Source organism: Carassius gibelio, chromosome A19, assembly GCF_023724105.1.
Source record: "Carassius gibelio isolate Cgi1373 ecotype wild population from Czech Republic chromosome A19, carGib1.2-hapl.c, whole genome shotgun sequence".
NCBI classification, from domain to species: domain Eukaryota; kingdom Metazoa; phylum Chordata; class Actinopteri; order Cypriniformes; family Cyprinidae; genus Carassius; species Carassius gibelio.
Window position 1 is genome coordinate 22924310 of NC_068389.1, and position 14296 is coordinate 22938605.

Here is a 14296-nt window from a genome sequence, read left to right on the forward strand (position 1 = left end):
GCTAAGCATCGCAGCATTATAATGTACTGTTTGAAGAATGGAAATTCATTTTGATATTACTACAACTGTGTTTATGCCCATAAGTCAGTGATAGATGATAGCAGAGGCCATCTAGATCTAGATGGAATCCCAAGAGTGTGTATGTGTGCAGTCGGCATATCATCACAGTAGGCTACGTTAACATTGTGTTCATCATTATTAATGTTATCAAAACTTGTTAATTCTATTTACCTTTATTTAATGGAGTAAAATACAGGTGAAATACCTAATTCATTGCAATTTTGCAAGGAGAAATAAGATTTTTAATTTGTTTCACACTTCTCTCATGAAATTTGGCACAAACTGATGAGACATGATTCCGCTTTAATCACAGAGCAAATTGGACAAACATAGATTGGACAAACATAGATGAACATGTAATTAATCATGAAGTAATTTCAATATATGCACTATTAAATGGGTAGAATCTTATTTAACACATCAGACACAGTGTTTCAGAGTTAGGAATCATCAATCAGATGTTATTGCCTTGTCTGCAGGTGTCCCTCAGGGCTCTATTTTGGGTCCACTTTTATTTTCTTTGTATGTAAATGACTTGCCAAATTATTTGTCCTAATGCCAACATCCTAATTTATGCAGATGACACAGTAATCTTTGTATATGCTAACAGTGCAGCACAAGCTGCTGATCTGCTATCAAACTCAATGCAAAAGATTACAGAATGGTTAAATCTCCCTTCAACTAAATGTATCAAAAACTGTATGTATGTTTTTTAGTAAATCTAAAAGCCGCTGTGTAGAACCTGATGTAGTTGTAGCAGGGAAGAGACTACAAGTCGTCTCAGATTTTAAATACCTTGGAGTATAGATAACAATCTTACTTTCAAATTACACATTAAGAAGGTTTGTAATCGCATTAAGTACAACCTGGCAAATTTTAGATATGTCCGTAGCTGCATGTCAAAAAGGACCGCTATGATGTTCATGCACTCAATGATTTGATGACAAAATTTTGCATGGACTGGCTCCTCCTGTATTGCGCCAGTTTGTTAGAACAGCACCAAATGCTTGCAGATCTACAAGGAGTGCAGCAAGAGGTGACTGCATTGTTCCATTCAGGAAGAGTGCACTTGGTCAAACAGCTTTCTCAGTCAGGGCAGGTCGTGAATGGAACCTTATTCCAATTCACATTAGGAATTTTAAATGTACGCTTCTTTTAAAATCAACTTAAAGAAGTGGCTAACAGGTAATCAGGACTGTCAACATTATATTTGACATGAAGTCTTGCTGCTATCCTTTCTTCTCTGTCCTGTCTGTTTGTTTGTGTTTGTTTCTTGTGCTATGCCGATGAGGTTGGCTGGCTCTATCATGTATGTAATATTTACATTTTCTTAATTTTTTTTTTTAGGTGTGACATCTTAAGCTCTGTCCAGGGACAGCAGCTGTAAAGTAGCCTTTGGGCTAATTCTGGCACACTGTACATTTAATTATGTATTATAAGTAGGGATGCATGATAATATCGGCACAACATAGGTATCGGCCGATAAAAGCTTAAAATGACCATTATCGGTATCGGCCGATATTAATATTTCTGCCGATGAGCCAAACCGATATTCTCCAAGTGAATTAATTGACCTGTTTTTCAGGTGTGAATGTCTGTCTACATTTGTAAAATAATACATTTATGGTAGAATCAGTACAGAAGAGATACATGGATTTCTCTTCAGTAAAATAAAAGTTTAAATATATCAGGCGAAAATGTTTATATATATCGGTATCGGTATCGGCATCGGCCAAAATTATTTTGAAAATATCGGCATATCGAATATCGGCCAAAATCCAATATCGTGCATCCCTAATTATTAGTGTGCATTGTCCCTGTTAAATAAACCTGAAATAAATAAATAAATAAAATAAATAATGAGCATTTCAATTCTGCAGAAATCAATACATATAAATACAAAGCATATTTTTGATAAACACTTTATTGAGATATAAATATATAGGTTATATCAGGCTAGACATTTAGTTTTTAGAAAATAAACAAGTAACTAAACTAGCAATCTGAGATAATTATCATTCAACTGGATGTTATCTGGACTTATCAGACTTCTTTGTAAAAAAAAAAAAAAATCAGGGTTTTAAGGTGTCCTTGTTACAATGTAATTATAAAAATTATAAACTGCATAACATTTATTCACCCTCAAGCCATCCAAGATAAAGATGAGTTTGCTTCTTCATCAGAAAAGATTTGGAGAAATGTAGCATCACTTGCTCATCAATGGATCCTCTGCAGTGAATGGGTGCCGTCAGAATGAGAGTCCAAACAGCTGATAAAAACATCACAATGATCCATTACATAATAAGTAATATACATCTATCCAGTCCATCAATAAATCTATTGGAAAGTAAAAAAAATAAAATAAAAATAATAATAATAAAATGGATAAAGAGTAATTTATCCATAATATTGCTTTCTTTAGTGAAAAAGTAATCTTGTGTGAATCAGGAGAGAAATATAAACAGATTAAGCAGCATTTTATGTTATTTTTAAGTGTAAACAGTCGAAAACAGCTCTAAACAAATATGTTGTTTGACTTTTTCAAAATAGGAGGCATTATTATGGATTATATATTTTAGCCAGAAGCAACAGTGTGAAGTTAAAACACCTTAATGATGGATTTGCTTCTTACAAACATGCAGCTTTTCCCTTCACAACACTTTAATTGATGGATTGGAGTCCAGTGTGGATTGTTTGTGCATTGTTGTGATGTTTGGATGGCCTGAGGGTCAGTAAATGTTCATTTTTGTGTGAACTGCATCTTTAATGGGTTTGTTTAGTTTGTGTTTTTGGCTAGATCTTATGGAAACTGTCCAGAAATGAACTAGACTTTGACTTTTATTACAGCTTTTAGTTTTTGATTATGGCATCTGAACATTTTAATTGAGTTAAATGACAATCTTTGTTCTCCTCAAAAGAAAAATATACAATTGCGGAGCAAACAGAATGCAAGCAGCATTGTGCAATGAAAAGGACAGCTAAGGTCAAGCCAACGCGATGATCTCAGACGATGTTGAACTCGCAGACGGACGCTCTCTCCTCGCGACATTTCTCGTCCAGCCACTTCCCGCCGGAAGAGCCGGAGAGTACGGCGCAGTTCTCCGCGCTGCTGCCGTCGGGCTGCGGGAGCTTCCAGTTCTTGTAGCGAATATTTGAGCCGGCCTGGTCCAACCACACGCCCTCTGTCTGCATGTCATTGATACCCAGCCAGATTTCAGCGTCTGGCCCGATGCTCTGGCGCACGTAATCGTAGAGTTGCGCGTTTTCATCAGAAGACAGCGGAGTGCTGAGGATTCCTCCCTTGGCGATGCAGTCTTCACTGGCCGCGTGGTAGCCCTTCTTCACAGAGTCCACCAGAAAACACTTACCAGGGATTTTCGTGCCCCTCAGACAGACTAGTGGAGAATAAAGACGCTTGTTTAGCTTTCTTGAAGTAAAATGTAATTTTGTTTCAGTTTTAGTTATGTTAGTGAACATTAAACTAAATGATTTAATCAAAGCATTAAATTGCATCAAAATGCTGAAATAAAATGTACATTTTTTTATATTTTATTTTATTTCAATACCGTTTTTTTATGGTTTTAGTTTTAGTTAAATTGTTAGTCAGAATATTTTTGGAAAACGTTTTTTTTCCCAGACCTTTCTTAGAAAATAATAAACTCATTACTGTACATAATTTGTACAACGTGTTCGGCCCTGCCCATATGCACAAAGCAGCCAATCACAACAGAGGACATTTACATATATTCTCACAATATGGTATAGTACAGTACAGTATAGTATAGTAAAATAGCAAAATAGTACAATAGTTTAATTTTAAGAAAGTCAGAAAGTAGTTTGAAAATGATCATCAAAACTTTATTATGATTGTTTTTGGAGCAAGAAATCTTTTATTTTTATTTAAGGGAAAATTATACATAATAAAAAAGTGAAAATGTGAAGAACTTAGAGTAATGTTTGGCCTGTGTTTGATTAGAATATTGAAGTCGTATGAAATATTACACATATTGTCTTAATATTTCCTCATACATAAAACACTGGACAACATCTGACTCAATGTTCTCCAGGGAAAACAAAAGCTGTAAAAAGCATAAAAAGCGACACATGGAGGCCATGTGTCTTATGTAAGGAAGAAACTCTAACAAACAAACAAGGGCCATACAAAATCTGGAGTCAAATAAACTAGAATATATATTGTTCAAAGCTTTGGATGGTCAGGTGGATTTAAGGCGTAATGAGTGAATTTCTCACCAGTCTGCAGGGCCTGCTGCTCCTTAAGAAGATTCAGTTCCACCACAATGTCTTTGATCTGCTGTTGTAGGTCCTCCAAAGCAGCGCTGGCTTGAGTATCTGAGTCACACATGTAGAGAATAGATCTTAGGATGAAGTAAATGAGACGTTTTCAGATGTTGTAATTTATACTGATTAAAATATTACTTGTAATGAGAATCACTTGAGAACACTGTTTACTGAGAATGATAAAATAATAAAATATGGATGCATTACAATAACTCATTTGTTTTGTTAATGCAATATATCTGTAAAAACGGCACAATGTACTGTATTAATATTAAATAATTTCCATATTTATTATTATGGTCATTATTATATACAGTCAATTTACCTATATTTACTTAATTGCCTTGTGTTTTATGGTTAACAGAAATATTACCAAAAAATAAAAAGTCCTGGCAGAAATATTTTACAGTGTATACATTCATTTTTGATTATTATATAACGTGCAGGTTGAGAATAAATTGTATTAAATTGATTGAAATTGAAAATTAGTTTAAAATGTAAAAAAAGTATTAAACATATGACTGCTTACTGAGTAAACTGAGTCTAAAAACTTCAGCAATGATGCTCTGCAACTGAACTTTCTCAACTAGAATTCTAGAATTCACACAAAGCTGCTTTGAACTTAAATAAATGATGAAACTCAAGACAAAAACCATCCTGCCTCACCTTTTTTAGCGCTGGGTTTCTTTCTGGGATTGTTCTGCTGGTGTGAGGTGTGTGTGAGGAGCAGCAGGACTCCCAGCAGAAGACAGCCGTCTCTGAGTCTCATGGTGACGTCTGGAGAATGAGGAGAGATCTCTGCTTCTCAGCTCAGCTCACAGAGGAAAACTGCTGTAATAATAACCTGCTGCGTTCGTTCTTCATCCTGAGCAGAGCGGAGGAGTGACGTCCTCATACACCTCACACACACACACACACTTGCCTCAACAATCCTCATGCTTAAAGCTCTCGGCTAGAAATGTTACATAACATACAGACCATGAGCTGGTTTCACACAGAATACATTTTGCAAATTCAAATATCAAATTATTGTAATGGCTTTAAAATGTGAACACAATGAAACCACAATAACATACATTAAAACAAGACTCAACTACTGTGTAATAAAAGTAGAATTTAACTAAAAAGTTTAATAATGTTCTCAAGATGTGAATATCAGATTATGGCATGTTGTCAAATTTATATCTGGACAATTTGTTCTTTTTTTTCTTTTTTTATAATTCCAAAATATGAATTACAATATCTTTTGCCCAAAATAGTTTTATATTTGTTTATTTATGTTTTTTGTATTTTAGTAAAAATACATACATACATACATACATATACATATATATATATATACATATATTTGCCCAGTCTTTTAAAAGGAATAGTTCACCCAACCCCCCCCCCTCCCAAAAAAAAATGCGCATATCATTTCAAACCTGTATGTCTGACTTTCTTCTGTGGAACATAAAAGAAGATAAATTGAAGAATACTGGTAACCAAACCGTTAATCGTTAACTTTCACTGTATTGTTTGTGAATTAAATGGAAGTCAATGGGAACCGAAGCTTTGGTTACCAACAATGTTCATTTTTGGGTGGACTATCCCTTTAAAAGCTCCTATGATTTATATAGCAGATTATAAACCTGGATGCATATTTAGAATTAATTTACTAACTCAAACTGGAAAGTAGATTTTCAAATTGCTCATTGCACATTAAGAGTCCTGGAAAATGTAGGGTCTCCTCAGGACACATTTCCCATTATGCATTCTTCTCGTGTATTATATTGTTATCTGCGCAATGATAGCAACTGTTTGTTTTGGATTCAACATGCCACAGGAAGAAGCAAAGCTATTATGGGATGGAATAAATCCATTTGGCTCACAGCAGCTGGATCTTCTTCAGACGACACGTGGCAGACGAGACGTCCTGCTGGACACTAGTGTGAGCACAACACCATCCCAGGAAAAAAATCACAGCATATACAGCACATGAACTTACACAAGTCTATCAATATTCAAAAATGTACCCCACATATTGTTTTAACTAATCTGTGTTATTAAATCAAATGTCCTTATAGGACAAAATAAAGAAATCAAAAGAATTCACCAACACGCAACAACTTTTAAAGGAATAGTTAACCCAAAAACTAAAATTTGCTGAAAATGTACTCATCCTCAGGTCATTCAAGATGTAGATGTAGTTTTTTCATCTGAACAGATTTGGAGAAATTAAGCATTACATCACTTTCTCACCAATGGATCTTCTGCAGTGAATGGGTGCCATAAGAATGAAAGTCCAAACTGCTGATAAGAACCAACATCACAATAATACACATGTAATCCACACAACTCTATCAATTAACATCTTGTGAAGCGAAAAGCTGCGTGTTTGTAAGAAATAAATCCATAAAGACATTTTTAACTCCAGACTGTTGCTAAAATTAGTCCTACTGTATATCTATGAAAGCTTTCTCCATTAAAAAAAAGACACCTCAATAAATTTTACAAGCAATACAATCCATGTTTTGGATTTTGGATTTTGATGTGATGTGAGATGACAACAGAGAATGGGCTTTTTCCCTGCTTCAAAATGCATTAATTGATGGACTTTAGAGGTGTAGATGTGTACTTGTGGATTATTGTGATGTTTTTATCAGCTGTTTGGACGCTCACTCTGAGCACCCATTCACTCCAGAGGATCCGCTGGTGAGCAAGTGATGGAATTTAATCTACATTTCTCCAAACTACACTCTTAGGGAAGTTGTGGCCTAGTGGTTAGAGAGTTTGCCTCCTAACTCTAGGGTTGTGGGTTTGAGTCTCGGGCTGGCAATACCACAACCTTGAGCAAGGCACTGAACCCACAACTGCTCCCTTGGTGCCGCAGCATAAACGGCTGCCCACTGCTCTGTGTGTGTGTGTGTGCACTTTGGATGGGTTAAATGCAGAGCACAAATTCTGAGTATGGGTCACCATACTTGGCTGTATGTCATGTCACTTTAACTTTAGAACGACCTGAGGGTGAGTAAATATCAAGCTATATACAGTATATATATATATATATATATATATATATATATATATATATATATATATATATATATATATATATATATATATACAGCTTGATATTTACTACATATAAATATAAATATAAATATAAATATATATATATATATATATATATATATATATATATATATATATATATATACACATACATATATATATATATATATATATATATATATATATATATATATATATATATATATATATATATACATACATATATATATATATATATATATATATATATTTAAAAAAATACATTTGTGAAGTATTCCTTTATGGATTATGGATATGTATTCCTTTATATAACTTCCTTTATTCTGAGTATTCTGTTCTATTCATCTATAAAATTCAGGTATTAAAAAAACCTTTAAATGCTAAAAGTTCTCTCAAACTGCTCAAAAGGTTTACAGTAAAACATCTAAATTGAGAGCAGAATTATCATTCAGTCATCTGTTAAACACACCAGTTTGAAAGCTAGTCTGAGTTCTGTCATTAAAACGACAGCTGGAAAAATGAAAACAAAAACAGCAATGTTACATAACCTCACATTAGATGGGATAGTTGAAATGAAAGCAGGACGTGAAAAACAACTTTAGAGGTGTATTAAGAGGTGTGTTAAATTGTAGCTCATTTATTTAAAAAAAGAAACAAAAAAGGTCCAAAAATAACAAGGAAGCTATCTGAGGAATCCTACTTTCTGTCGTTTCTTGCCAAGACTTTCTTCTTTCTACAGCAGCTCCATGAGAGGCACATGAAGAGTCTTTCTCACACGCTTACCAGCCTATAACAGGACCACACGATATCGGTGAATATAAACTCCTAAGCAGGAGACAACCATTTATTACACAAATGAAAAACACCTGGTTTCATATGAAAATGTGAAAAACTTAAAATTATACTTGTTCAACTAGTCAGACGCAGATCGTCTGTTCTGATATACTGTATAAACATTACAAGCTGAATGAATTCTCTAATAAAACGCCAAAGTTTAACCATGTAAAGCCTAATGAATCATATTTAATTCACAAACATTTCTAAGGCCTCTAAAATACCAACATGATCAAAACTAAGAACTACTACAAGTCTTCTGTTGTCTGATTGATCATTTATACTTTTTAGCAAGTAAAAGGCCTTTTAGTATAATTGTAAAAACGTATTTTTGCTGTGAAATCAAAGTAAACAAGAATAATTTGTATATTTCTAATAACATTTCAAGATGAACACTTACTGGACTGAAAGAACTTAATTCTCTCTCTCTATATCTCTCTAAATATATATATTTTAAATAAATCTTACTAAGACATATTGTTCGGAAATCTAGAATGACAATTAATATTCATATGGATTCTGTGCAAGTAGTTCTTGCTATAGAGAAGACATTGATGAATAAAGTCATAGTTTTTGCTATTTTTGGTCCAAAACATATTTTCGATGCTTCAAACTATTCTAACCGACCCTCTGATGTCACATGGACTACTTTGATGATGTTTTTCTTACCTTTCTGGACATGGACAGTAGACCGTACACACAGCTTCAATGGAGGGACTGAGAGCTCTCAGACTCAATGGCTTCCAGCTAAGTTTGCTGTGTAGGATAACCCCCCAAAATTTAATTTCTGAAACACATTCAATATTTACATCCTGAACAACTAAATTAGTACATTCATGTTTTCCCTTATTTCCAAAAATCATATAATTTCAGTTCTTCCAAAAATGCATGTCTTTGGAAGCCTCAAATATATCATTAATAAATAATATAAAAAGTTTAGGGCCAACTACAGAACCTTGGAGAATTCCACATACAGCAGTTTTACATTTCGAGGTCCGGGCCCGAATTCCTAAAGATTCTAAGAATCCTCTCAGAAAACTCTTAATTTAGCTTAAAAACTTTTACGTAGGAGTCTTAGCTTAAAGGCGATTCGGGACCGATCTGAGAGCAACTCTGAGTAAGGGAAAGACAAAAACTTTCATCTTAGTGAGGAGGCGGGGTTGACCCCGTTGCTATGTATGACACAATCTTTTAAAGACTGTGATTGGTTGGTTGTTCAAGAAGGAAAAAAATCAGAATCAGAAAGAGCTTTATTGCCAAGTATGCTTGCACATACAAGGAATTTGTTTTAGTGACATAAGCTTCCAGTACACAGAGACACCAACACACAGACAACAACAACAAAAAAACAAAAAAATATTGTAGGCAAAAAAATAAGTGTATAAACAATTGTGCTATAAATGATAATGGAATAGGATTGAATAAGATGCAGGGATGTACTAGGATGGAGGGTTGATTTTAAGTATAGGCTCTATTCTAATTCTCACTTTGAATTTACATTCGTAATTTATCCTATTTGACCGTTCTCTCTCACACACACACACATTATATGTGTGTATATAAATCCTTTTTTTATTGACCATGCTTGTAATTTCCTACAAGGTATTTGATTGGCTTAGAATGATAAAAGTTGTTCCACTCTTTCTAATTACAGTGATTGCTGTCCTATTTAAGTGGCGGTTTGAATGTTGCTTTTTGCATTAAGAATCTTTATGAATAGGGGCCCAGAACTAAAAGAAAGATTGAAAATATAAGTTAGAGGTTGAAGTATGCAATCTATGTTTTTTTTTTTTTACAATACTCATGTCTATTCCATCACCATCACAAGAAGTTTTAGCTTTGTACTTTCCCACAATATCTAAGATTTCAGTTTCAGTGAATTCATTAACATTGACTGTAAGATTCTACCACCTCCTGTCGCACCATTACACCAATCTACATGCTTGGAGTTTTCAAGTATTTTTGCAATATTAGGTCCAACATTGACAAAGAAAGGAAACTCATTTGCAATATCTTTTTCATTATTAATAACCTTTCCTTTGTGCTCAAAATACTCAGGTAAATGTTTACTCTGAGAATTTGGCTTCATAACCTTATTTAATTTTTTCCAAGTTTCTTTAATATTAGTCTTATATTCAAATAATTTGTTTTCATAATAATCTTTTTTGGCCTTTTGCATTATAGTTATTAACTTATTCTTATATCTTTTATATTTAATTTCATGGTTACTAGACTTGTATTTAATAAAATCACGGTATAGTTTCCTTTTCTTTTTACAGGCCTTCTGTAACCCACTGGTTATTCATGTTTTTTTTTTTAATCAAACTTATTTACTTTACTTTAAAGGACAATTTTTATTATAAAGGGTTACAAATATATTCAGAAAGACCTCATAAGCATTATTAACATCCTTTAACAAAACATGGATACCATAGCTTCAAAAAGATGATATTATTGTTTTTATGGATAAAAATAAATAAATAATCATGATACTACCATAGTAAATATTCAATATGGTATTATAATGTTACAGGTCACAAAAAACATGGTATTATTAGCATATGGGTAAAAACAAAACAAAACAAAACGTGATATTATGGTATTAGTAAAAAAAAAATATATATATATATATAACCATGGTACACCTCCAAAAATAAGGTATTATCATAAGTATTATGTGGGTATAATAATTATATAATATTACTATAGTACATGTGTAAAAAAAGGTATTATTATTGTACGGGTCAAGAAACTCCACATTATTACCATAGTTCAGGAGGAGTGGTGGGAACACTCCAAAACTGCTGCTTTGACTATAGTAAGAGTTATTCATCAGTGATCTATGGTAATAATATCTGATAAATGACTACAGCCAATGCAAAAATCAGTCAAAGACAAATTAAAAATGCTCTTAATTCTCATTTTGTCCATGTAGCTCATCATGAGTGTTTACTCTGTAATGTGGTGGATATTTTATTTTATCATACCCTTTATTACCATTGGCTGGACCAGAAGAGCTCTCAGAGGAAGAGAATGTGGGTGATGCTTTTTCAATCATCTTGAGGTTTTATGCTCTCCAGATCCCAGAGCTACAAATGATTTTTGTTTGTAATGTAGAAACAAAAAAAGCATTACTTTTCTATCTTTTGTCCAGTAGGTGGCGCTGTTTACTCATTTTGATGATACACAGGTTGAATGTTTATTGTATTTGCCACAACGTGTAAGGATAAGGAAATGGAATGTGCAAAGTGGAAATACCATCATTACAGCAGGAAGTTGTGAATTTGCAAAGCTAGAATCTTTGTTTAAGTATGCGGTTTCATAAAAGCTGTTTGAAAAGTTTATATAGGCTACACCATATTTTCCACGTATTCCTCATACCTTTCTGACCAAAAAAGGAGAGAAAACTTCCTAGTTAACAAATGACCTTATAAGATCTTTCTGAAATCCTTTCATAGTCTGTATAACTATAGCCCAAACAAACTCGATTCTATTTTAATAAGAGTATATTTGGCAAGCATGATATTTACTATTTCTTTTACTAAAAGGTTTGAGGTTTGAACAAACCCCGAATGACAGATATTTCTAAGTGATAGGATTGACAGCAAGCACCACGTTTCCTTCTGAAAATGTTTTAAAAGCCATTATTTTAAAAGTAAACAATTACATACTTCATCTTTTACATAAGCATTCATGTAACTATTACTGATTTTTATTTACATTTACAGGTTTGCCAGTGGACTTGCAATACTTGCCAGAAGATAAAAATAGAGAAGATGATCCTTATATCGGCAAGATGCTCTTAGAAACCTTAATGCTAATAAGAACATTTCAAATCTTTTATCTATTAAATCTATAAATTTCCTGTACAGAAGTAATTGACAGCCATTCAAATGTTTGGGGCTGTAAGATTTTTAAATGCTTTAAAAAATGCCTCTTTTGCTCATCAAAGCTGCATTTATTTGATTAAAAAAGCAACTAAAAATGGTTCTATTGTAAAATATTATTACAATTTCAGTTAACAGTTTTCTATGTGAATTTCTTTTAAATGTAATTTATTCCTGTGAAGCCAAGCTGAATTTTCAGTGTCACATGTTCCTTCAGAAATCATTCTAATATCCTGATCTGCTAGTCAATAAATATTTATTGCTATTATCAATGTTAAATACTACTTAATATTTTTGTGGAAACTGTGATACTTTTTTCAGGATACTTTTATTAATAGAAAGCAGCATTTATTTGAAATATAAATCATATGCAACATTATAAATGTTGTTACTGCTGCTTTAAATCAACTTAAGGCACTTTAATTTCTTTAAAAAAACAACAACATTTTTTTGAACATTATATATTTTTCATCCTTTATGTTGGCTTGGCTATTTTCTTAAAGGGGGGGGGGGGTGAAATGCTATTTCATGCATACTGAGTTTTTTACACTGTTAAAGAGTTGGATTCCCATGCTAAACATGGACAAAGTTTCAAAAATTAAGTTGTACGTTTGAAGGAGTGGGAGAGGGCATTTCCCCCGTAGAGCGTGCGCTCCCGTATAGCATAGCAATTCACTGATCAGAGCGAGAGCGTCGCGAAAAGTCACAAAAGAAGTGTGTTTTTGGTTGCCAGGGCAAGACAACCCTGCACAGATTACCGAAAGAGAAACAGCATTAAGGGACCAGTGGATGGAGTTTATTTTTACAGAGCATCAACGGAGTTGTGCAAGTGTTTGTGTTTGTTCCCTGCATTTCGAAGATGCTTGTTTTACAAACAAGGCCTAGTTTGACGCCGGATTTGAATATTGTTTATTTCTTAAGGATAATGCAGTCCCAACGAAAAAGGGTCACGATCGTGTGTTTGAACTGCATGCGTTGAGTAAAACTGCTTCAAATATCTCTGTGTTGTTAACTTAGCTATCAGCGCGTAAGCACATCAAGTAAACAACATGCGATGTTGTCATCAAACTGCACTTTCCACATGTACAGCTTAAAAAAAAAAAAAAAGACGACATAAAGTGGAACTTAGTCATTTTCCAAAACCGCTAAGCAAATATATACAGTTTCAGTACATACCATTTAGAGACGCCTTTGCTGATGCTGCTCTTGTTAAATTTCAGCCTCTGGATCTGTGTCACAGCTTCCAAACGCTCTCAACGTAAAAGCCTACTGGTGCTCGTGATTCTTTAGCTCCGCCCACACGTCACGCCTCTAGGCGCTCGTGTTTTTCTGGGAAAAATCGGTACAGACTATCTTTCTCTTATGAATATAATAAAAATAAAGACTTTTTGGAGTTATGAAGGATGCAGTACTACTCTATAGGTACTCAAGATTAACAGGATATTGAGTGAAAACGAGCATTTCACCCCCCCTTTAATGATCTGTTCATTTTCAACTTACATCTACTTAAATGGGCTGACAGATTATAAAAAACAAGAAAGTGTATGCCATCATTAGAGAGTTTCACAAATGAGTGAAGGATCCACTTGTGATTTAAGCCTGTGAGAATCTCATCCAGGTATAGTCAAAATTCCTCTGAGAATATTTAAGGCAGCAAAGCATGTATCCCATGTATAAAGCAGTACCAGAAAACACTGCAGTGAGCTTAGTGAAGAAAACTAATTCAAGATAACAGACATATTCATATTACAAGACTATTTTATCCAGTATTTTTTGCTACTGTGTGTTGTTTATGCTTAGTGTATCACATTATTAACTTATTAGGTTCCAATTCAAATAAATGCAGTTCTGTCCAATTACAGTATATGATTGCATCTCTACTGCATCACTTTTGCAAGATCGTCACATGCATCGTTTTCTGTAGATGTGGATTGTTGTGCTTTGGAAGACCCCAGACAGTAGGCAGATCAGTTCCAGTTCTCCAAAACCAGGACTTATGAGTTTGGTCAAAAAAAAAAAAAAGCAAGAGACACTAATTTGGTGGAAAAGGCCTGTTCCTTGCAGCGTGGCAGGAGTATATTTGGGTACAGCCCCGTGGAAAAGATGTCACAGGGTCTCCTATTAAAGCATGATATTCTCCATAACGTCTGGGAGATCCCTTT

At 33.8% G+C, this 14296-nt stretch overlaps 1 protein-coding gene across 1 annotated transcript; it reads right to left on the bottom strand.

Annotated features, from left to right (window-relative positions):
* Nucleotides 1–1968: 1968 nt before the first annotated feature.
* LOC127935100 (tetranectin) lies at nucleotides 1969–5257 on the bottom strand. Its single transcript, XM_052532699.1, has 3 exons — nucleotides 5026–5257; nucleotides 4312–4410; nucleotides 1969–3455 (listed from the first exon to the last, which is right to left on the bottom strand). Exons 1-3 carry the CDS (start codon nucleotides 5126–5128, stop codon nucleotides 3064–3066), a joined length of 594 nt encoding a protein of 197 aa, XP_052388659.1. The 5' UTR covers nucleotides 5129–5257; the 3' UTR covers nucleotides 1969–3063.
* Between the last annotated feature and the right edge of the window lie 9039 nt (nucleotides 5258–14296).

Bases quoted from the DNA above. Each gene is read 5' to 3' on its own strand.
- LOC127935100 (XM_052532699.1), bottom strand. From the start codon at position 5,128: ATGAGACTCAGAGACGGCTGTCTTCTGCTGGGAGTCCTGCTGCTCCTC. The intron at 4,411-5,025 runs GTGAGGCAGGAT...TGTGTGACTCAG, and splicing joins GAAACCCAGCGCTAAAAAAG to ATACTCAAGCCAGCGCTGCT. The intron at 3,456-4,311 runs GTGAGAAATTCA...ATTCTCCACTAG, and splicing joins GCAGCAGGCCCTGCAGACTG to TCTGTCTGAGGGGCACGAAA.